We start from the raw sequence: 25662 nt of genomic DNA on the forward strand, positions 1-25662 counted from the left end.
AATGATTTGCCAGCTTCTGTGCTGGGTTGGCAGAGGTGTGAAGGACAGCCATGAACGGCTACTTCTTCTAAGTGCAACCCTAACACACTCCTGAACTGTGTAGTCCTGCAGAAGGACAAAGCAGTTTCAAATTCTCAAGGTTAACAGGTGTTATATTTTCCAAGCAAGTGATTTTTTTTCTCTGTAATTTAGCTTACTGAAATAACTGACTGGCTGATTTGGAGTTTGAAACTTTCCAGTGGAAAGTTTTCTCAAAATATAGGCAAATCAAAGACACCAGATAAGGACTGTGGAGAAATTACTGGATTTTCTGGAAGTACTCCAGAGGCTTAAGCCAGCTGGGGTCGAGAGCTGCTGAGGAATTGACTCTGAGGGTGCAGGTTTGAGATGCACCCTGCAAAGCATCCCAAGATCACTGCTGGGATACTGGCTGTGTCTCCCATTAGAAAACTGGAGATCTGTACCTCTGGCACCTCAGTTGGTGCTGCCAGGGGCTGTGTGGGATGGTTACAGAACACAGCCACCTCCAAAAGTGATCACTGAACCAATAACATTAATTTTCCACAGTGTTTCATTTTACTGCAGAAATGTACAGGAAGGGTGAAAGAACAAACTACAGATGTACAATTCAAAGTTCAGAAAGGCAGCTGACTCTTAATTCCTGCAATCCAGTGCCAGTCTTCTCTGCCTTGTCTTAACCAACTGCAGTCAGCTCCCATGTGGAGATGCTTCAGAGAAGCAATGATGGGCACAGTGCCAGAGCAGAAAAAGCAGAATAAAACTCGGAATAATTTCTCAGCGACACTGCCATTCAAGAATTTTGCTGTCTGCTTGGTGCTGTCAAAGTGGCATCCATGTACACTTGCTGGACTGCAGCCAACAGCTTTTAATCAGACATCAATTCACCCTAAAGAGTAGGACTCATCCTCAGCAGGCACTGAAAATGGTGTGCATGATTGCCTAAGGCTCCCTGCACTGTCTAAGGGCTCTGCAATTAAAGGAAACACTGGGAATGCTGGGGGCCATCCAGGAGCATCAGTTGCATTTTAACTGGAGCACAATGAGTGTGAGAGAAGCTGGAGAGCAGCAGGGTCAGAGAGGGCAAATTTGGGCCATTTTGGGGCAGAACCAAACTGGGTGCTTGTAGCAGCTCAAAAAGCCTGAGGAAGAGTGTCTGCCTCACCCAGGGACTGAGCAACAGGCAGTGTGACCATAATGACTGAGGCAAAACAATTTACAGAGTGTAATCTGCACAGCCAGAGCTCTGACTGCAGTGAAGGGACAGGAGAGCAGACGTGAGATGTGTGGGGCCATGGCCTCTCAGGGATGGCCAGCTGAGCTCTTCCCCTCCATCCTGCTGCATAACACACCCAGGTGAAAGGCAGGGAGTGCAGCTTCCACTGGTGTGCATCACCACCCTCCCAGGAAAAGCCTTCCCACACCTTCCACACTTTTCCATTAGGACAACTGCAGTTAGAGCAAATGAATGTCAGTAATTTTTAAAGGAGATCAGTTTGTTGTTTTGTACAGCTACACTGCCATTCACACATTCTATTTGCATATACAAGACTGCCTGGAGATGAATTTTAACATCTAGCTTTGCCCAGAAAACAGAGCTGGGCAGACATTCTGTGGTGTCAGTTTACCTACAATGCAGAGGTGACAAGAATATACTTAATAAATAGAATAGACTTAATAAAAAGTATATTCTAAAAATAGAATATACTTAATAAAAAGTAACTATGGCTATGTTTCATTAAGTCTACAGATGCAAATTCCCAGGAAAAAAAAGTGAGTTCATGTAGCATATAAAACACAGTAAGGAATCTATCTACTATTCTAGATTGTGAGAGGATAGAGGAGACAGGAAAAATAAGAAATATATCTTTTTCCCATCACAGAGAATGCACTTCCTCTTTCATTATTTTTTCCTCTCATATGTGACATATCAATTCTATTTTGCAATTCCCCTGAAAAAAAAAATCCAACAAACCCACAAACCCTCCATTATGCTTCTCAGAAATGGAGAATGTGGTTATGATAATTTCATTACAATTTATTATATACAGTGCTTCTGAATTAAAGATCCTTTCCAGAAGACAAAATGCTGCAAACAAATCTTTCCCATGCCTGTTGGAAAGGTGGAGCGCTGCCTGCTGGAAACAAAATAACATTGCTGAAGGAAGTTGGTGTTTATTTTGCCTAGGGATATTCTGTAATTGGCATTTCTAACCTGACTTTTAATCCATCGTTTTAAATTACTCCAAGAGTCTAATATTCCTCATTTGTATTCAGTTGGGAAAGCACAGGGGTTTGTTTAAATCCATCAGAAAAATTCTCTGGGGATCATGCATTGCTAGCATGTAACCAGATATTTATAATTTGTAAGACATTAGCTTGAATAAGTGATTTGGGTGGTTTTGAGAAAACGACAATGATGGAAGAAGGAGCAAGAGGAAAGATAAGCAATATCCTGAGAAAATTTTTCATCCTGGATGAAAACACAGGGTACATTTGTTTTCTGAAGCTCTTCTGGACAAATGTTTGTAGGGAAAAACCATGTCTTGAGGGAGATTTTGATGGAACTCAGGTAACTATTGCTGAGCTAAGTAGGAGAAGTTCACATAACCTCATTCTTTGGTTCTGGAGCGATGTTTTTTCTTCTGTTGAAGGCAACAAGCCATAATTTCTCTGCCCTGAAAAGGAAACTGGAATCTGAGCTCTATGTTGCCACAGAGCTGCTACATATTTTGAATGCATTTGCAGAGTAGTCCAGGATTTGCATCTTACCTCAGAGTAAATATATATGACACTGGATACTGTGTGCTATTTGCCTTTAGTTCCAGTTGGAATAATCATAGCAGAAGAAAGACTTGTGCAATTTCATGTCTTCCTTGCAGATAAAGATTAGTTAGTTTTGACTGGCTCATCTTTATTTTTCACACATTTACTTAATTGGTAAATAATAATTAAGATTCCACAAGCTGTTCTTCAGCAGTATTTCCCCCTAATATTAGTGGGAAATAACATAATTGGGAAGAGATTCAGGAAAAATTATGAACCAATGATTCCTGCAGCACAAATTTATTTCACCTTTGCCCCTCAGCAATTTCAACTCCCTAAACGCTGCAGAATTTCCTATCAGTTCCAGCCTGGCCAAGACACAGTGCTGTCACATTGCTCTTGTTGCTCAGTTTGGGACTATAACTATCATTTGATATTTTAAAAGGCCATAAACAGATTTATTTCACCTTCATACCATGAAAGAGTTTTTTTTATTGTCATATTTGCAGCTCTTAACTTGCAGCACATATCCCACAATATCATTCCATACATCACTGGAATTGTTAATAACAGAAAGCTTCATTTCTAATTTAAGGGACTAGAATTGCACCATCAGCTACTGTGTTTAAAAGTTTTACATTGTAGAAAAATGTCAAAACTATTACAACTGACAGGAATTTGAGAGTAAGGCATTCATCTCACCAAAGTGTAAAAATATAGTTGCCATGTTACATCCATAAAGGCTGATGCAAGCTCCTTCATTCAAAGATACTAAAAATTACTTGATTCCCTGCAAAACTTTATTTCCTTTAATTCAAAACTTCTGAGTTTTTTTTTCTCAGAAAAAAATATCAAATGCAGCAGTTACATTCTCTTTAATGAGCAGAAGCTATAAAAAAATATTACAAGCACAGTTAAGCACAGATACTCTAAGAAAATAATCCATAGTTCAGGATGAAAGCAAGAACGTTCTTTCAAATGCACATTTTCTTTAGCGGGCTATAGATTGTTGTCTTGACTGCCCTTCATATATGGTAATCAAGATAGATGCTGGAGATGTTACAAGAAAGAACAGTAAACACCAAAGAAAGTAACCTAGATAAATCTTCAGCATAAATAAACCTCAGTTGGTAGGGAGCCAAACAGAGTAATCAGCAAGCGACCTGCGTTAAATTAGGTCATACCCTTTCTCTTCTGTCATGAAAACAACTACTGTGAAAGACCTTTAATGTATTTAAAATCCCAGTGGATTTATTGACAGTACCTTTGTCTGGACCATGCCTGGTCTCTGGTCCCTCAAGTGCTCCAGGGTAGCAGCAATATCAATCTCTTTAGCACCTGCAACAAACCACAAATTGGGCTGAGTTCAGAGCACAAGATAATCCATGCTGCATCTGTCAATCTCTTGCTATCGGGTTCCCTTTGGGCTAACAGTCCAATTGAAAATTATTACATCCATCTCTCAGCAGACTTGGCAGGCAGCTGCAATTTTTGTCTTCATATAGAAAAATAAGAGGTTGGGGCACCTTTTACTAACATTAATTCAAGAGAAGCCAGAGAAAAACAAATTCTTAAAAATATCTCTGCACCAGAGCAGAATATATTTTGTGGAACCTGAGGGTCTGTCATGGCAATGCCACTGAGCATCCCCTTTGTCACTTCTAAGAGTATGCACTGAATTAAGGGCCTGAACCACACAAAGATTAATGCTGTAAAAACAAGATTTAGGTGACCTTTTGCCACCTGCAGCTGACATCCAGAAAACCTCTCTGTGGCCTCCTAGTTCAGGACCTGTCAGACCACCTTGCTGTGTGCTCACCTGGCCAGTCTGTGGCATTTTCTTTAGGTCCCACTCTGGGTGTCAGGACACAGCTGCCCTGTAGCCATGGGTAGCAGCAGGGCAGGTGAAACAGGCACAGCCAGCCTGGCTGGGACTGGCTCCCTGCCCCACACACATGGAGGAGCTTTATTTCCATACAGGAACCATGGAGATCAAAGCAAGTCCTTGAGCCTCTTCCCTTTCTTATAATCCACAAAGATTAGAGGACTGAAGGGGACAGGGAGATGCTGATTTCCTCCTCAATTTCCTCCAGTGACTGATATTTCAAGACCCCACCCTTCTCATTTTCCTTAAGCGCCTAATCTGATGTTTTAGGAAGGGATTGAGGGGGAATCGGGATTTTGGTCCTTCCTGTATGAGCTTCAAGAATGGAAGCCTGGCTGGAAATCCTTTGAGGTGAAACCTTCACATGCAGAATTTGGCTTTCTTGTATCTGCTCCCTTCTGCATCTTGCAAGAACATCTCATGGTACCAAAGCACCAGGCAGAAGGGCAAAGGGTCATCCTAATGCAAGTGTAACCACTCCATCCCTGCTCCCCTGTGCCCTACTGCCCTGGCTGGCTGTTCATTCTCCTAGGGCTGATGTGGGCCCACAGCTACAGGAGCTTGGAAACGTGTTGAACTCAGGTCTCTCCTTTTCTGTACATTCCCTTTTGTCATTGGATGGTTTATCAAGGGCAGGGATTGGCCACGATTCTGGAATCTGCTCTGTTTTAAGGGATACTCAGTGGTGGGCTCTGAAGAAGATTTGTCAACTGCTTCCAGTTGCCTGGTCCTATAAATTTCCTGAGCCACCCTCTACCAATTTGGGACTTCCTTCTGGAGGCATTTAAATATCCCCAAATATTCACAGGGGTCTCAGTGGCCAACCTGGGGGCCATGCACCTAGAGGACTGCTGCTGCAATGTAACTTGTACACATCTAGAACACATTCTGGGAAAACTTGTTGAGTTCCCAGAACTGGATTTGGAGAATTGGACCCAACACTTACCACTCCTCCTAAAACTCTTGTAATTTAAGGGCTTGTCTACCCATAGTTGTGTTCATATCAATGCAAACATAATGCACCTCCTCATTTACCCAACTCAACTTTACATCTCAGCACCATCTTTTAAAAAAATTCAGAATAGCAATGAATAGTGAATGATTTAATTTGGTTTCCTTGATAAAAATTATGAAATTACATTTAAAAATAGCAACAACTCTACAAGAATAATTTATTTCGAATATGTTCTTCAAATAAATGAAAATGTGTTCTTCAGCTGTATTAGAAAATGAATTAATTCTTTCAGTAAATATAATAGTGACAACATAGAAATGGTGTCTTGCAGACAGTTTTGCTAATTACCATGGGTTGGGGCATTGCATGCCTTTTGCTCACCACCCCTCCCCAGGATTTACAGGGATGAGCTTTGAAAAAAAATAGAAGGTTTTATTTGAAAATTAAAAACTCCCAAATCTCCTTACAGCAGAGCAAAGCAATACTTACATACACTGTAAAGTCTGATAACACTGACAGTAATTATACCTTAAATCTATTGCAAGTTTTGCAGTGGCAATTCATCTGGAAAGCATCACTAAAGGTACCCTCTTCACAAACCCTAACACTGGTAAAACACAGTAGCTTTTTCAGTGTTTAATCTCACACACACACGTGCAATTAGATGGGATTTTCCTGTTCCATCACAGCTGTGGATGGAAGCAGAGCTATGTGAGTACTGCATGTGCTTTACAGCCTCACTTGTAGCCTCATTTTATTTCCAGGAAACAAAAACTTCCAGTAGCACCTTGGTTCAAAGTAAGAGGAATTCTCCTTTCAGAAATTAAGATATGAGAAATATTTAAGACCCTGCTATCCACGGACAAGGCTGTCCACAGTTCTGAGCTTCCCAGGTGTGTGCTGCAAGGATGAACCCAGAGATCCTCCCACTGCAGCTGGCAGGCTCAAGTACCCATGACTGTAACATCTCTGTCCCCCCATCACTGAGGGATGATCTTTATTTGAAAATACTCGACCCTCAGAACAGAAAGAGAAAAGGTTTATGACAAGACATTGTTACACTCTTTAGTGGCCAGACAGGCTTCTGAGTTTACCTTTGAAAGAGTTAATTCCTCCATTTCTGTGATGCAGACTGCAGCATTTACTAGTGAACTGATGTTTGCTTTTTTATCATCATTAAGGGAATGACATGACTAATAGTATGAACAACATTCGATTAAAAAATCCTGATTTTGCAAAACACCAAAGCATCAGCATGCACTGGAACATAAGAACAGTCCTAGTGGGCTGGTGTGCTTAATGGCAAGCTTGTTCTGAAGTGTTTTGTCAGTAAAGTCCCTAAAACATCAGTTTTTACTCACTGGTGTCCCTAGCCCAGGTGTTGTGATCAGCAGCTCACCCAAAAGCATTTCAGATGTCCTCAGCCATGGGTAATTTTAAGGAAAAGCAGAGCAAATCAAGTGTCTTGTTGAGATGCCATTGGATTAGAGGCAATCCAAAGCAGAGACAGGGATTGGTTTGCTACACCATTTTTTCCACCTCTGAATGCCTTGGATACTATGGTGATAGGAAATATGTAAGTGCCTGGAGAGACTGATCAATGAAACTTAGTGCTGCAAAGACAGGACACTGTTTCAGAAGAAAAACACCTTGGAACAAGAAAATTCACAGGATAGGAGATGAAATCAATGGCATAGGAAAAAGCCAGCATGACTTGTTCTCTCTCTGCATGTGTAAGCCTCTCTTCCTCCTCTGCATCTACATGTTCTGCATCTATTCCCTTATTGTGGCTAAAACAAATGTGTTTAAATATATATTGCTAGTCCTCTATTAAATCTCATTTTGTGATGAGGCCTTTTTTCTATTCAAGCGTAGGATACTCTGCTGCTGGATTATGTAAATTCAGCTCACTACCACTGGCATGGGCAATAGTCTGTAAAAAATTTTCTGTCTTTCAGACACAGACAAAGGAAGAGATTTTCAAGGCACAAAGGCAGATCTGAACTCAACCTGCCTTCACAGGTGAGAAGAGCTCAGTGTTTAAGTGCAGCATGAACTTTCAACTCTCTTTGGAATTATTTTGCTGAAATCTGACACAAATTCAACACTTTCTTTGCCATGCTGAGGCTTTCTCTTTCATCTGAGAGTATGACAATATGGCATTAGATTCTACAGTACCCAATAACAATTTATTTATGCTTTTGAGCCAGTTCAGGTGACAAAAAATACAACATATGCTACATGACATTGGGAAACAGGAATATTGCATCTAAGGACATTAGGGTCAAATCATGCTCTTACTGAGATGGCTGCAAAATATCCACACACTGCTAAGGCATTTGAAACATTGCTTATCTGGAAAACCCACACAAACTAAATTTGATACAGTTGTTTAGAGCAAAAGCTAGAAGAGCTTGATCCACTGATTCCAATGATATCCAATTATTGGAAGTGTTTTGCTTAGGCTTCTAAACTATTAAGTCCAGTAATAGATGCAGATGTCAATTTATTGTCATACAACAAATAGTCTACAGGAAGGGTTACAAATACTAGGCTGGAGAGCAAGTGACATTTGGAAAAGAAAACAAAATATGTCAAAAATACAATATTTTCTATCTTTTCTTCCCACCAACATGTATGTGTCCGCCACTGGTTTCAAAAGCTAAAGAGTGGGATAAAAGAAGAAGCATTTAAACAATAAAGAACTCCCTTTTCACCTTTTGACTGTATTTTACTTTGCAGGAAATAAATTTGGGTTGTGTTTGTGACAGGCTTTTCCACAATGGATTTCATTGCTTGTTTTAAATGAACATACAAATGTAACTTGGTGTGAGACTGAGCTAATATTGTACCAACAGTATTGGGAAAAATGACTGTGCATTGTGCTATTTTTTTTTTTAACAGAACATACATTTGCAGTAATTCACTGTGAGCCAGATACTTCCAGCCTTCCCCTGCCCCTAGCAGCTCAGTGAGCTGGCTGAGTAAATACCTCTGAAAGCACTTCCACACCAGTGCAAGCCAGATTTTAACTTCAGTAATTAACTATCATCTTCCTAAAGGCTTGAAGCATTCACAGTGAGTGCACAACCCACATCAGGAACATTAACTGGATAAACTAAAAGAAAACAGGAGAAGATGCAAGGTGAATGATATTTTGCCCCCAAGGAGAGAAGAGGTTTCTGAAGTTTAGGGTCATATCCTCTGCAAGCCTTTCTCTCCCCGCAAGCATGAATGCTGGATGCACGCTGGCACTTAACAGCTGCTGCTCCTGATTAGCAGATCTCAAGGGGTTAAAGTGTTTGCCCTGTGTAAGTGCAGGATCCAGCATGTCATAAAAACATGGGTAAATTCCCCTTTTCTTTCTTTTCTATGTAATAAATAACGACCCAGCCTAATTCTGCTGCAATAGGCTCCATGAGGTGACCAGCAGCTCACAGTATTTAAAATCACCCTGAATTACCTAATGTTAGTTTTATGACTATAATAATGGAAGCTTCCCTCTCTTCTCATTCCCCTAGACATGGCAGGGGTCCTATTTTGCTAAGCACAAGACACATGAGAAACACTCTGTGGAGGATGGTCCCTTCCACATTGTAGCAGTACTGCTGTCACTGTGATGGCACAGGAATATGACAATGTTTGTCAAGAGGAGTAACATCTTTAAATGGATCAGCTGGGAAGAAAAAATAAAGCATGTCATTAAAAAGTTTTTTTCAGGTTCAGCAAACTATAGAGTTTGTGTATCTGAAAATGTGCTGGGTTGGTTTTTTTTTCAGTTATAAGAACAATCACCATTTTTACATAAATGCATGAGAAATTTTAGCTTAATTAAGGTGATCTTTGAGATTTTTATGTAGTAGGCTTCAACATACACTGAAAGCAAAGTCAAATGTTCTATTTTATTCAGTACTAATGAAAAGTGCAGTGTAGATTCTGTGAGACTGATAGAATTTTATATTAAAGCTCTGTCTTAAAAGGAATATTTTAGATTCTAGATGCTCTGAATTTCCTGTGTATTTATAAAAATAAAATGATGTTTAAATACTTCATCAAAGCACTTATTTTGGGGGGTTTCCTTTTAAATAGCCCGAACTGAGGAATGTTCTTTGTGAATGTTTCACAAATACATTTTGCTCATAAATATTAAATTAAAAAGGATTTTTCTAGTTGGGAAAAACTTCCAGATATACCTCAAAAAGATATAACTCTGTAGAATGGCTATAAATTTGTTACTGTGATTCCTAAAGGATGGCTTGGTCATTAGGGGCTATGTTTAGATAGATTTCAGTTCTCTTGCAGACTGAGATTTTGACTTCCCGCTAAATGATTTAGCCACTTGGGCTAAATCATTAAATTCACCCTATGTTTCACACCATCATTTATAAAATGAACCCTTTTTCCCCTACCTAATGAGTTGTTGTGAAAGCAAATCCATTAATGATTATAAGGTACTTGGACACTAGAGAGGTGAAGACCTAGATAGATCTTCTTTTTCTTTTTTTTTTCCCAATACCTTTTGCACCTTTCTCAGCTCTCTTTCTGTTCTCCTTGACCATAAAGTGATCCCAATGCTGAATATATGAGGTAGGAGTTGTGCTGAGCAGCTGTAAAGGGGGATTATTAGCACCTTTACCATTTCTCCTTCAGGAAATTATGATGATCAGTGTGGGAATAAGCATTTATCCCAACAGAAAAAATGGAGTACTAAGAGATACAGAAATGACCTGTCAAACACCTTTCTTTTTGTAGCAGAAAGTATCCAGCTTCATTCTAGTCAGATATTACCTGCCTAATGCCTCTTTTTATATTTATTATATTGTATAGATTTTGAATTAGGCCTTGAAGGGCAAAGGGACTTGTTAGCTAAGATTTTACCTTGCTTGTTAAAATCTTGAAGGAACAGTCCCTACTACACTTCTTCATGCTGCTGTTGGTAGAAGCTGAAAAAGAGCCAATTAGTGTTTGCAGGATGCTGCTGATCACAGCCTTTAGCCTCGGATCCTGCACGGCTCAGTATTCCCAAGCAGCCGGAAGATGCACGTGTAATAAAGTGAAACAGCAGAAATACACTTGAGAAAGAAAATAAGGGGAAACCACACAGTGCCAGTGAGGACACTAAGCTGTCTCAGCACAGTGTGCCTGTGTTTAGGAAGAGCACAAGTGTTTGTCATGTTTGGGTGATGGCTGCATGACTCATGTCTAAAGTGGCACGTCACGGTCAGAGCAAACGCGCGCAGCGGCCTCAGGCTGCCTTCCTCCCCTCCCCATCTGAAGACTGACAAAGAGGCTTTCTTTGGTTCTGCATTTTCTGGCCCTTTTCTGCATTCAGCTTTGCCACAGCAAGGGGATAGTGAACTATGGAGACCAAGGGACAGAGAGTGAATTGATACAGGTCTGTGAGGAGCCTAATACACAAACATACCCATCTACACTTCTGTCTGCCATAGTGTATAGAGGTAGAAGTGGGCTCTCTGGGGAGTTAGGAGGGTAAATCAGAACTCATGGACTAGTACACTGTCACAGCCATGCTGTTTCCAATGTCTAATGTAGCTGGACATAGCACAGATATGCTGAAGATTTGCAAATCTCCTAAAGCCCTACATGCCTCCAGCTTCCCACTGAGAGCTTCTAAAGGAAGGCTCATGTAGCTGCCCCAGCAAGTGTTTGCCCCATTGAGTACTTAATGTTGCAGCAAAACATTTAATCACACCATATGAGGGGCAAACTCAATCTGATTAAAGAGAAAAGGGTCATAACTAGGGGGAGTGTAACACCACTTCTTCACTGACCATTAGTTTTAATAGCAAACCGGTAATATTTACTAACTAGCTTAGTCTCAAAGGCCCAACCTCATCTCATCTACTCCAGCCATCCTTGAAGTTGGAATTGGAGTTAGTCATCTCCTCTCTCAACAGCTAAGAGAGAGAGGGTAAGCTCTGATGGGCAATTAATTTGCCTGAGAATTATCCTCCAGAGGTGTGTATCGTTCTCCTTGATGACAGAGGAGACCCAGACAACCAGGTTAGGTGAGATGCTTAACACTGGATGTTTTATGTGCCTAAAGTTAGCTGGAATGAACCTGGGCTGAAAAGAGCTGAGTTTCTTCTCTTCACTTCTGGCCTCACAAATGCTAGAATCTGCTAAAGCTTACGGTGTTTGAGATCTGTGCTTTGTGTCTGTAGCCTTCCCTAATTTCCCTTACCTCCACATTGGTGATTTTGTGGGAAATGACAGAAGAAAGGCAACATGGAACCACAATGAAAAGATAAACCAGCAGTACAGTATAGTGAAGGCCATGGAAGTGAAAAATGTGTCCTATGAGTAACTGCTGTTTGTAAAGTGCTCTGCTGCAAAGAAAAGAGAGTATTTTCTTCCTTCAACTTGCATTGTCTAAGTGCCCACTAAATAAAAAATGCTTGTAAGTATTAGAGATAAAAAAGAGGCCTGACCATCAGTAGAAACTACAAAAATAAAAGCAATTTTCATTTGTAGCTATCCAGATGTCTGCTGCTGTAGCTCTGCTCTTGGCCAGAAGGATCATTTGACACTTTTCGTGGAAAGAGAAAAGCGTCAGCAAAATCCTAGCGAGGGGTACACTTTTAAAGATAACAAAAAAGATTAATGTATTCAGGTTGGCATTTTCATTATAAGCTTATTCACTCTCTGAGATGAACAAAATCTGTGTGCATGTGTGTGTAGCTAGGGATGGACCCAGCCTATGCCTGAGTCAGTGAACTGTCTGTAATTTCAGACAAAATATGTTTGTGCTTCTATGCACCTAACAACCCAAATTAAAAATTCATTACCTTTATTAAAAAGAAAACCAAACCAAAACAACTTCAACAAAAGTAGCCAATGGGCAAAGTAAGCATGTAAGTGGAGAAGGGAGTGCTTAAAGTAATAAAAGTGAAGTAATTAAAATTATTGTGACAGTCATGCACATAGAGTATACATTACATGTATGCATTACATAATGTGCAACTGTTTACACATTTTGTATTATTACTTTAAGACTGCATGTAATAAATGTACAAATGTGATATGGCTTTGTCAGTACACAATCCAAAGGAAGGTGACACTGCAGATGGAAGACATAGGCACAATCTAATATTTTAAAAAATGATACAGGAAAATAATGGTTCTAAGTTTTACACTGATTTTAACAGCCTTGCAGGGATAGAAATTCACTGCTGACATGTCAGTTTTTAAGTTAATATCCTTTGTCAATGCAGAAAAAAACATGCAGAAACCACTCACTGTAACTGAATGCAAATGGATGCTAATTTGAGGATCAATCCTTCCTCACTTCCACTGTGTGTGAGAATTGTCACATCACATTCTACACACAATAGGAATTGTTTCTCTTTTACAATTAGATTTCCTCCACCCTCTCCAGAAGTTAAAAGTAAAATGAATATGCCTAAATTACTACATAAGAACTGCTATAGAAATGGATGCTAATGTGTTTTATTCCATATGGAGTAAAATATGCCATAATCACCTATTGTCACTGTAGAAAATACCAGTGCATGCATCTAAATTCAACTTACATGTGCATGTGCAGACACACACACATACACAAAGCACATACAGAGCAAGTATTGTGAATGTGCTGTTACTTCCTGCTAATAGATGTTGCCCAGGATCAGCTCCCATGGAGTTTTACACAATTTGCTGCTTTTAGTATCTCTTCCAGAAACTCTTGGTACATTACCTGAAAGGCAGTTGATCTCCATGTGATGAATCAAACACGAACAAAGTTAAGATGCTTATTGCAAAAATGACATTTATGAGAATGTCTCACTTGGCCTTAAAAAAAATCTTGAAGCTCCCTTTGGAAAATATGCATTTTCTTTCCAGGAGACACAGAAGCAGCTCGCCTACATAAATCTATTAAATTGTAAGAACTACATTTTACATTAGATTCATTTTACGTTGCACGTAGGTGGTAAAGCTCTCACAAGACAGTACATGGAGTGACCTGAATAAAAGATGCAACTGTTATGGATTCACTCTTTAAACAGAGTTTATCCTTAAAAGTGACTAAACTGGGCCAGCTCTAGAAACTGAGGAATAACCACACTTTAGCCACCAAATTGTACCCTTTACAGCCAGAAGACCACCACTGGTCAATTGAACACTCCTCTGCTGCATGAGATTAGCTACTGAAAAAGAAATGGTTTTACTCTCTGTATATAAACTTCCTTTTCCAAACATGTGCCCAGCTGCTTTCAAAGCAGCAGCACAGTACTTCAATGACCCAGATTTTTCACTTTTCCATATCCTAACCTACCCATGGTGGGAAAAATGCCACATAAATTCCTTATCTGCTTGTCTCCTCCTTAGTTTCAGTCAATGACCTCTTGTTTTCAAATTAGTCACTATCTCAAGCTGCTTACTGACATCAATACATTTCTTTCAGGGTCTTCCAGCACTCTATGGGGACCCCCCTTCGTGCTCCCTCTCCCAGGGAATAGCCCATGCCTGATCAGTCTTTCTTCACAATTCATTTGCCCCTAACCCTGGATAATTAGGATTGCTTTCTACCATAACTTTCCCTACTCCCAAGTAGTTTCCAATAAAATCCTCAGAATAGCAAGTAAATCAAGAAATATGGCTCTTTTAGAGTAATCCCTGACCAATTAATTATATATATATATATATATATATATATATATATATATATATATATATATATATATATAAACTCAAGAAATTGTATCAATATCATGTTTGCTTTTTGCTTGAAATCTTTATATTCTGAAAAGGAAACCACCTAAAAATGCAGACCATACAACATACAGTGGGAAACATCAACCAAGAACACCTTCCCCATGGGCACTAATTCATTTCAGAACAGAAGCTTGTAGAACATGCTACATTTTAATCTTCTTTTTATGAAGTATTAATCGATGACTACATACAGGCAATAACATGCAAAAAGCTTTAAAGCATCAGATGTCCAAATGTGTTTTTCACAGGAAATAAACACTATTTTAAACAGCTTTTTCTAAATAGTAAGAGTTTGCTGAGCACCTCAGGCTGGACCGTGAAAAACTATCCTATACATTCCCTATACACTTGTGCATGTAGCTGGGGGCCCAGCTCTCATAGTGATTAATTATCTGCTGGGAAAGGCTGCAAGAACGAGCACTATTTGCCTAATTGTGTTTCCAGGGTAACTCATTACATAAAAGTTACAATACATAAATGCAGCTCATTGGAAAAACCAGCCTTATAACATACGATATGTTTACATGGACACGAGCAACTTCCTTTGGAAATTGAAACAGCAGCATTTCAGATTTACATGGCTGGCATCACTGCTGCTGAGAACTGAGGCAGTCTTGTGGACAGCACAACAGTAAACAAAACAAACCCCAATCTTTTTTTCCAGAATACCACCTATTTCTAATCCCACTTTTTGACCCTCTAACCATTATTACCTTAAAAAAAAAAAAGGAAAAAAAAAGAAATCTTCCATTTACACTATATATTCTCTCAAACTCTGAAGGAAAGCAGCATGTTAAACTTTGTTTTCATGGGAGAAGCTTGATGCTGGGCTGAGGAAATATTCCCTCATTCACCAAAAGCATGTCAGAAACAGTCAGCTCTAGACTTGTATCAGAACAACAGAACAATAGAATTTTCTCAGACTTTGCATAAGGACTCAAAAATAAGCAGATTGAATCCATTTTAACACGAGTATGGGCAAGCATTTCCTTTCATAAAATCCTTTCAGAGAGGAGCTAACCCCACAACTTCATTATGATTGTTAAATCCAAACAGCAGATAAGCAAAACCTCAGCAAGGGTTCAGATTAGCCCAAATCATTTGATCACGATGAGTCAGAAGGCGAATTAAGGAATCTTTTGTTTTGCCTTAAAATGTCACGGTATAAACTGCATCTGCTCAGGAGCTGACTCACAAGACCCTCAGACAATAGGGTAGCAGGGGCAAGGAAAGGACTTGGGGAGATAACCTCCAGAGCCAGCCCAGGCCAGAGTGTGTGTGCCCATCAATTATAATCCAAGCTTTTGAATGCAGGAGAATAAACCGTTGGTTCGGCTTTGCTAAATCGAATCTTTTTTTGCCGGGTTTTAGAATTTGGAAATCAATACTTTAAAAGGATTTTAAAATTCATATTTGCCTTCCCTTTGACTCATCTCATTTCAGCTAGTTCAAACACAAGAAAATGGATGGTCAGCAAACCCTAAGCAGCTGCTGGCTGGATGAATTATCTAAAAATCAAACTATTATCCACAGTATCCAAGCCTCACAGTTCAGAAAAATGAAAGTGGGAGGACTCATAATCTCTCTTTTTTTTTCTTTTTTTGTGTGTGTTTGTGTGCCAAAAACACTCAATAAAAATGTCTTGCAATATATCACACTTTTAGTCACTACAATAAGCCTGCGGGAAAGACATGAAATGAGAAAATTCTCAACTTTTCTCTAGATCACACAAAAAAGAAAAGAAATCTGATCAGCTCAGCATTACTGTGAGTTTGATATGAGGAAGAAATATCAAGTAGACTAAATCTCAATCATCTTATCATCCCTAGTAACAAAGGATAAAACTTGTAAATACATCAAGAACATTGAAATTCTCAGCAGAAATCAGCCTCAGAGAAACAGTCTCTATGAAAAATCCAGCAAGTACTGTTATCTACAAAAACAATCCATTATCATTTTCTGTATTTATTTAAATCATGAAAATGCACATGGGCTGAACGAAATCACTTCTCAGCTTTTAACTCAAAACTAAAGCTTGTCCTAAGATGGCTGTCACTGAAATGAGAGGTGATTTGGTAACTGTCTTAAAACATGTACAACAGTATTAAAATGTGTTACTGTAAAGCCAGATTCAACACTGTTTCATTTTTCTTATTGCCTTGATGGATATAGGATCATGGTCTCTGCATATCACAGAATCACAGAACACCTGGTTGGAATGGGACCTCAAGGATCAACTTGTTCAAACATTCAAGGCAACAGCATATGAAGCTAGGAAGAAAAAAAGAATTATAGTAATAAACAACATGATAAATAGCTACATTAATTATTGGAACAATGAAACAAAAGGACCTACTTTGCATTGTAACTTCCAGCTGACATGACACAGGAATGATAGCACAGGATAGACACTGCTACTCTCTGTCTATGCCAGTATCTCAGATTATTTCATGTGGATGTTGGGAATAAGGGTACAAATGCAGTCATTGCATTTACTGCACTGAGGACAGTGAAATTCATTAAGAACCTCCCCCAACAGCAAATCTGTCCCAGTGCCCCTGTGAGCTCCTGCACATCCTTCCACCAGCTCAATTCACTCCCCAGGTACACCATGGGAGCATTTCTGCCCTCATTACCACCTTTTACTGTCCGGCAAGTGCCCTGAGCTGAGATGCTTTGCTTCTTTAAATTTTCATTCCTCAAAATTCCCTTCCTCAAAGGGGCTGGGGCCATCAAATTGATGTGGCACATATCAAACACAAAATCCTCCCCAACTTGATTTCTTTTCCCCTGCTCTAGGTTTTAGGAACAGGTCCCTTGTTGGTGGTTTTCAGCATCTAAAATAATATGAGGGTTGGCAACAGCAGGGTAGTAGAAGATATGAATTTATAACGCGTTTAATAGACTAAGTGTTAGCACTAATTCAATGAGCAGTAGAAGAAATTGTAAATGACAAAGGCATTTACAGTTAACTGTCTAAGAGAATGCAGGGAAGTAAATCATTACATGAAAAAGGAGCTCCTTTGCCCAACCTATTAAAGACCCCACTAAAGAGCCAAGGTATTTATTGATTGCTTTCTACTTTCCCACTGCTGAAACTAAGTACTCCTCTATTTACTCTGATTTAAAAATGCATTATTGTCTACTTTCTAATAAACCAGACCATGGAACAAGAAACTCAAATTATTCTAAGTTTATTCTTAAAAGTCCGTGGTGGTTTTTTTTTTGGTTGGGTTTTTTTTTTTTTGCTTTTTTTTTTTTTTTTTTGAAAGACTGAAGGCCTTAATCCTTAAAAGCCTTTTTGAAAGAAGGGTTCCTCGATGCTGGCCCTGCAGCTGGGCCCAGATTGAAAGTGCACTTACATTTTTATGTTCAGCGCTGAAGGACTCTGAAGTTAGCCCTCGCACTGCACATAAAAGCTTTGGAAAGGGCATTCTTTGCCACTCGTGCAATTCATTCTCTAAGAAAAGGAAATGGAAAGAAAGATTTCATGTCCAGGGCTTCAAGCCTTTGATCATTTGATGAACATTGGATCCTCAACCTGGGCCTCCAGCTTCTCAGGCCAGACAAAGAGGGCCCCGGCCGCACAGGCTGGGCCGCGGCTCCCGCCCGAACAAAACCTTTGGCGGCCGCACAGTGTGACAGCCTGGGAAAGGCCCACCTCAGCAGGGCTGAGATGCCCGCTCTGCCCTTTGATCTTTCATTTAAACTCCAGCCAAAGCACCAGGTCAGGGGATTTCGCGTCGCACACCCCCACGGGCAGAGGGGAGCAGGTCAAGAACAAAATGGGGGTGACCGATCTCCAAAAAGCCCTGTGACGCCTTTCTCTGGCCAGTTTCACATGACTTGTCTGGCATTGTGCAGCGCTAAGCCCACACTTAAAATGGAATTTGACATTACATGGTACAATGGAGTCAATAAATGGCATTCTTCAGTGCTTTTACAACAAAGTCAACCCTCCCTTAAGTGGCAGAAAGCCTCGAGCTAGAAAATACTCCTCATTTACTTCTATATGCCAATAAATTGCATATACTTTAAATCTAGTTTTCATTATGGCTTCTCACTGCTGATAGCCGAAATGAGTGAACAAACACTTAACAAAGGTCCACGCTAATTTTACGATGCACCATTGCTTCTATTTTTAAAGTCTAGATTGTCACGTGGCAAGTAACAAGCATTGGAAATATCTCCATATTCCCTCACAGAGCAAAAACCTATTTTCCAACGAGCATGAAAAACTAATCTCATCCCACTGAAAAATTTATTTTCAGCGGAAAGGAGAAGGCAAACATACAACTTCTTTTAGCATCAGTGGCAAGTTCCACATGATGCTTGCGGGCAGAAAATTCAGCCCATGTTTGATGAGACATGTTAACAAAATCTGGGGAGAAAAAAAAGAAAAGCTAAAATCTTTCTAAAGGGACCGGATACCACCATGTCCCAGAGGACTGGAATATTCAGGATGCAGCAGCAGATGACTGGAAAGCATGGAGAGTATTTTTAAACTACATATAAAAATATGTCTGTGTTAGAAGATATTAAACAAATGCTGTAAAGTGATTAGAATTCAAAGAACTAAATATTGTTTCTCTCTATAAATTAGTATGTTTTTACACCTAATCCTTTTTCATTAAATACAGGTGTGTGCATATGTGTGCACATAATGCCAGATGCGGCTTAAGAACTCAGGTTAAGAATCAATAAAGGCAAATTTCTTTTCGTTTATTTGGTCAGGTTTACACGCTCACTCTCACCCTCCTTCCTTCTGAAGACAGTAGCAGCATTAAAAATTTGTTCAGTTCTAACAAAGATTATTTCCGAGTATCTCAAGAACTTCCCACCATGAACAATTTACCAATCAAGAAAAAGAAAAGGAATGATCCCAATCTCTAAAGAATCTATAGATTGTTCATTTTAACAAACAAGTTTATGTTTAGTTGACAGATTATTTCCCACGTCATAAAATTATGTATCACAGATGAGACTTCTCAGAAACAGAGGAGTTACATACATTGTTCAATATCGAATAGAGAGTGTCAGAACTGGCAATGGAGATTTATTTTCAGTCCTCTGTCCTGTTCACTACAGTCTTTTTCCTTGTAAGAAACAAATCTGTGCCAGACACGAGGTCCTGTCTGGCACCACCAGTTCTACATGTGTTGGAGGCATTGGGCAGCTCCAAAAAGGAAAATAATCACATCTGAGTGTCATGGTGGGGCAGGTAACACCCACGAGAGCAACAGCCACGACACAGCCCAGGACCCAGATCCTGTAACCACTAAATTAGAGTTGTACAGCCCCAAGGCATCTCTTGTAAAACTGTAATAACTATTTTAAATGATAAATTAAAAAATTCAAATACTTCTCAACAGCACAAACACACCTCTCATTCACAAAGCATTTGTGTTTAGTATGAAAATAAAACTACAGAACATTCAGGAAAGAGTACACAATTTGCCTCTAATTTATTCTCAGATTTTCTGTGAATATTGCTCCCCCACTGTTGTCATGGCAACACAAGCACATATTTCAGTACTGAGGAAGTAACAAGCCTTTCGATTCTCACCTTTGGCCATTTTATTGAGAACCATGTCAATTAGAATGTAGGTTCCACTTCTTCCCGCACCATCGCTGCCAACAGAAAAGGTAAAAGAAAAGATAAAGCCTATCAGTGTGCATCTAGACTCAACATGAAGGTACCTGCCCTTAATGTTACAGCGTTACACATGGTGGGAGAGGAGAGAATGAGGGGTTAAAGGAGGGTACTGAGAGAGGAGAGAAAGCTTGCACTGAATAAACACAAGCTGGTTGTGGAAGATTAACTACTACCCTGCATGGATAACAGGGCTTTGTTTTGATTTTTTTAAGCCAAGTTGTGTTTATGCAAGAGAAACATTTTGAACAACAGTGGAAAACCCTAAACCAGGATACCATTTCAATTAAAAAAGTGTACATATAGTGACCTTACAGTCACTTATATATGAGATGAAGAACTCAGAGTAAGTTTGACTAGAACATTTTCCAGAACACTCAAAAATGCTATAGAATGCATTCGAGCGCAGTGGTCAGAGGGAATGCAGAGATCTGCTCAAGAAAAAATATTTAATTACTGAGGACTTCAGTCTTTCTTCATTATATATGAGTGGTTTGTTTTTTCTCTGTCCCTTTCTCTTTAATTCTTCCCTAGAAACAATGACCAGAAAGAAATATTATCTTGTAATTTTAAGAAATAGCTTTAACTTTTGTGTATCCACAGCCCTTCCTCAGAGATGTGAGACCAAGCCTCGGGAGGGGCAAAGCTCCCTAATCTGAATGCAGCTTGTGTCCCTTTCAGAGAGCAACGTGTAATTGCCAGCGTGATGCTCTTTTAGAGCTGCTGTTAGCAAACATAATTAAGACTTTAAGTAAAAGCTTTTTTTCTTTTCTCTCCCCAAAATTTTTACAAAGGTGCATGTGTGACCCATTAGGCTGGTATGTAGTTTTATTAATTAAGCCATTATTTTTATTGATAGCTCAATTTGTGTAAAAGAATTAATGAAAGAAAAAAAATAATAGAACAGCATGAAGCACGTTATTGCATTCTGTTTACAGTCAGGCTATGAAACTTAATTTCTGTAGACAGAGATTTTTTTTCTTTCAGTTACTAGATCACTGTTTAGAGAAAAGGAGCTAGTGGTAATAATTTTTTTTCTCTGTCTATGAAGGGAACAAAGACACAATCTTATTAGTTAAGCTGAATAATGAGAGACAAGACAGCAATGAGGCCCAATAAAAAACAAAAACTCCTGAGCTCATGGTAGATATTTCCATCCATCACAGTAAGGAAATAGCAAGAAATTTGAAGACTCTTCATTGTGCATTAAATTGCTCCTTTCTCACATTTCCTGAAGGCAATGCAGAGCAGCCCCCTCTGGAGCATTCAGCTCCTTGCATCCTCACTCGGCTGAGCCACACGTGAGAAACACATCCCCTCCCTCCTCACTCCCCTCCACAGTGAAGTGTCACATGGCAAACATCCTGCCTCTTAGCAGGGCTCTTTTTCTGTCTTCATTATCTACGAGGATATTTTTGATAAATAAGTCAGAACCCCCAATGGCAAAACCCAACATTAATGTTATTATGGTAAACTTTTCCACTGAACTGCCTGACAGCTTTCATGTGCATCTATCACATTGTCAGGCCTAAAAATAGTCTGTGCTTAAAGAATTACTCCATCTCTGGGCAGGTTTCCACTCCCTGACATTGCCCTCTTCTTACCCTGATTGCTAAAAACAAGTAAAGAAGAAAGAAAACATAATTGAGTGTTAATAAAATAAAGCAGACTAAATTGGGAGGGCATGCAAAGAACACCTGTAATTTTGAAGGAGATGTATGAAATTGAAGTGCTGCTTATACTAGAAAGTGTGGCCATACGTTGTTAAGTCATGGCTCAACATCTAAAACATCATCTGGAAGGATAATTTTATGATGAAAACACATCCTAAGTATTAAATAGCATTAAAACTCAATTGAATTACACTTAAAACTTTTAGCCTACCACACTGTTTGGTTATTCATGTAAAGCTTTAATTTACCCACTTTGTTTATATCTATATTAAATTCTTACACATACAGATCTCTCTAAAGCTATTTTAGAAATTGTACTTGCCTGCAATGAACAACTACTGGACAAGAGCGACCCCTGTAGCACTTGTTTACTTTTCTGAAATAAAACAGACACAAGAAATTAATTAAGCATATTATTTACTGTTTCTTTTGCCAACTGTCAAAAATAAGCAATAAGAAAATGCAAATATTACTGTCTTTGAAGGAATACTCAGGTTGATAATTTCCTAATATAACAAGCAATTAGGTAGATAATCTTCTTTAAAGTTTGTTTCTGGTTTGCTGCCTAAGAAACCCCAGAAAACATTCCATTATTACTGTTGTCTGGGCAAAACAAATGAACTATTTTCTCAAATGGTTCATTTCTTAGCTCCAAAACTAAGATTATCTTGAGATGCCTTGATTTTGAGGCAAACTTTGAGTTCATGAGCTTGCTCAAGGAAATATCAAGGGTCATCAAACTGAATAAAAAATTAAAAAAGGCCATTCCACAACACTTTGTACAATGTGTGCTGATCTGTAACACCACTTCTTCCCAGAAAGCAAAATGCCAAATCTCTTGAAATGCTTCTTAAAAATTCTAAAATGTAATCTTATCATAGTAAAAATAACTAAACCCATCAGTAAGCTTTGGTTCTACTGCTTTAGTTCTATTGCAAAAGTGTTATATATTTAATATTTACACATTGTTGTCTTCGACAGCTTCCTGGTTAAACATTTTCAGTGGCATGAGAATATATGTGAAATCAATCAATAGAATATAACCACAGAACAGGTTAGCTGATGTGTAAATTCAATGAAGAAATTAACTAGTGCTGAAGCAAACCAAGATACTCAGTCTAAGAATAGAGCCCACAAAATTGGTTTAAATCTATTTAAATTGCCTTACAAACACCAAAATCCCAAGCTCTCTCTTTTGCTCTAGGATATATTCTGCATATCAAGAATGTTACAGGCCAAAAATCCATAAAATATGCACACATATGTTAACAAGGCAAGATGACTAAAGGCTAAAATGGGAAAGCATTGCTGCAAGAAATCAAAACCTTTCATTCAAATTATTTGATGAGTTTGAGTTTACTGGAGCTAGAAGGTCTCCTATAAAATAATTTCATAGGGCAGCTTCCAAAGGGTGCTCTAATAGTCCCCAGCTCAGTGTAAGTGTTACACAGGATCCTGATCACTAAACTAAAGGGAGCTGCTAAAATTTAACAGTGGTGTGATGTTATTATGAATTTTAAAGCATAACTAACCTACTGAATCATTTAGTTCTTGGCTGTTCATCTATTCACTAACATCTGTGCTGTGAAAACATGCACATATCTTTAAACACTGCTTACAGTATAGCCTGAAGATGCCTAAACTTCTGACAGGGTGTTGGGATACCTGGAACTCAACCCAAATGGGCTATGGAGGTACTGGTGATGTCCCATGAAACCATGTTTTCACATTCTTATTTTTGTTACTTAAGATTCTAACCAAACTTGAGAACAATATGAAGTTCTTGCTGGGATTCCCTTTAAACATTTGCATTCAGGGACTTTTCACAATTCTTACTCTCTTGCTTATTTATGTAAATCATACTTGCAGAGACATTCTGTCTCTATTTATATTCCCTGGATTTAAGTAATTAATGCAGTAGAACAATGTTCTCATTAAATGAGTGGTAAGTCATTGAGAAGCACATGACCTCAGAAGTTAAATGGACCATTTATATGTCCATAAATATATCTCAATGCAGGCAGTACCAAACAAAACTTCAACAACTTGCTACAGCAGAGTTTTCACATGAATGAACCATTCAATTCCTGATGGTCATATCCTGAGGATCAGCTCCTTCTACATGATATAAAGCCTGGTTTGGTGGGGCTTTTTTTATTTTGTTTGTTTGGTTTTTTTTTTTTAAATTGTATATTTGAAATGCCTGTACCAACATCTGATACAGTCAGCCTGCATTCCCCCACTCGCAGCGGGTCACTCTCCCCCCACCCCCATCAAGAGCATTAGTAAAGAGTTGTTTTTCCATTTCAAGTATTAAATAAAAGCTAATCACTACAGAGGGGTATTTACCGTTTCTGCTTGTGTGGTTCCTTTGTTCCTTGCGTGGCACCACTAACATGATATTTGCATGTTATGACTAGCCCTCTACCAAAGTCCTAATATAATTTCAATGGCAAACTTGATCTAAATCTATCAGACCTCTCCGTAAATCAGACAGCCAGAGACACATGTTAGGGAAAGACACCTTATGTTTGTCAGTTTTATTGAAGGCGTTTCAAACATTTTCATTATCACACATTTCAGAAAACACATTAAAACAAAGGGTTTTAATCCAGCTGGTTCATAGCTTTGTCTATATATAGCTTATGAAAATATTTAGAAGTGCAGCAACATCTCATTTCATTCTTAGTTCTGGCTAATGAGAGTGAGCTGAAAATTCATCAGTAAGCAAAGTTCTTGAATGTTGAAGAAATATATATTATATATATATATATATACATATACAGGAAGAATTAACTTAGAAAGAATGATTAGTAATACAAACCAACCCTTGGCTCATTGAGTGAAAAAGAAATCATCATGCAAACCATCAGCAAGCAAAGGTCAGAGGTCGTTAGAGGCTCAGAAAAGGGGTTTCCCACATTGTCCCTGCAGCAGAGTCACAGTTTCCAATGATCACTTTTGTGACTATGCAACTGGGCTCATATTACTAGCTGCAACATCACAAAAATGACACTGGCAACCGCTAATTAGCTGGCAAAATAAGAATTTGTCCATTTTTAAAGTGAGCAGTGTTAGTAAATGCCATTGCACACAGCGAGAAGTGATAGCATAATAGATATATATTTTAAGCAAAGCCCTCACATGTGATGCTAATTATCTTTTAGCTTAGCAGTCCCTCTTTAAAGTGTAAATGTGCTCCCTCTGGGCTTAAGAAATATTTAATGACACATATCAGTGCATGACTAACAAGCTAGTCCAGAGCAATAATGATTGGTCTATTGTTCAAAATGAAATTAGGACTCCAGAAGCATTTAAAACTGACCAGTGGTTTCCGTAGTAGCCTCACCTCTCAGGGACTGTCTTTTGTACAGATTTGTAAAGTATATAGAATAATCTCTTTTTGGCAATTTATTCCTACGTTATGGAAGTAGGATAGATTATTCAGCAAGGTTTAATATATCTGCTAAATGCAAAATCATCTAAATCACTGTCTGATACGGAGTAAGAGAAAGGTAAGCTTTCAGTTTTCAAAGAGACTTGCAAAATTTACTTCAATAAAAATGTTTAGGTCCATATTTCCACAGACTCTGGGCAAGGTAATTTTGGGAATCCAATTTTTCTTGGTGATGAATTATAAAAAAAATAGAGGGTTGGTTATGTATATGCTTAATTTCATATATGTATGTGAATATATAAATATACACACATATCCATATATATACAAACACACTGAATGCACATAAAAACATAGATAAGATTAAAAGAAATGAGAGCAGCCCCTTCCTAGCACTACCCTACTAAGAGTATGGTAGCACTGTCAGACATTTTTCTGGGGGCTTTATGACTCAGCTGTTGTAATCCAGCAGTCTGTACTTTCAATAGAAAGCTTCAGGTGCAAAACATGTATTATATAAATGAATTCCAAATACATTATTTTAGCAATAGTGCATTAGTTTTTTTGTCATTAAAAAAG

General features: G+C 38.7%; 1 protein-coding gene across 1 annotated transcript in view; it reads right to left on the reverse strand.

The window, feature by feature from the left end:
• PTPRN2 (protein tyrosine phosphatase receptor type N2) overlaps positions 1 to 25662 on the reverse strand; it is a 636053-nt gene that overhangs the window by 5290 nt on the left and 605101 nt on the right. The window contains exons 20-22 of the mRNA XM_066551162.1: positions 22009 to 22062; positions 19927 to 19991; positions 4049 to 4122 (exon numbers count right to left, since the gene is read on the reverse strand). Of these exons, the coding sequence (XP_066407259.1) occupies positions 4049 to 4122; positions 19927 to 19991; positions 22009 to 22062 (193 nt within the window). The remainder of the gene's footprint in view (positions 1 to 4048; positions 4123 to 19926; positions 19992 to 22008; positions 22063 to 25662) is intronic.

The sequence above is a fragment of the Molothrus aeneus genome, chromosome 1, assembly GCF_037042795.1.
Source record: "Molothrus aeneus isolate 106 chromosome 1, BPBGC_Maene_1.0, whole genome shotgun sequence".
Taxonomy (NCBI): Eukaryota; Metazoa; Chordata; class Aves; order Passeriformes; family Icteridae; genus Molothrus; species Molothrus aeneus.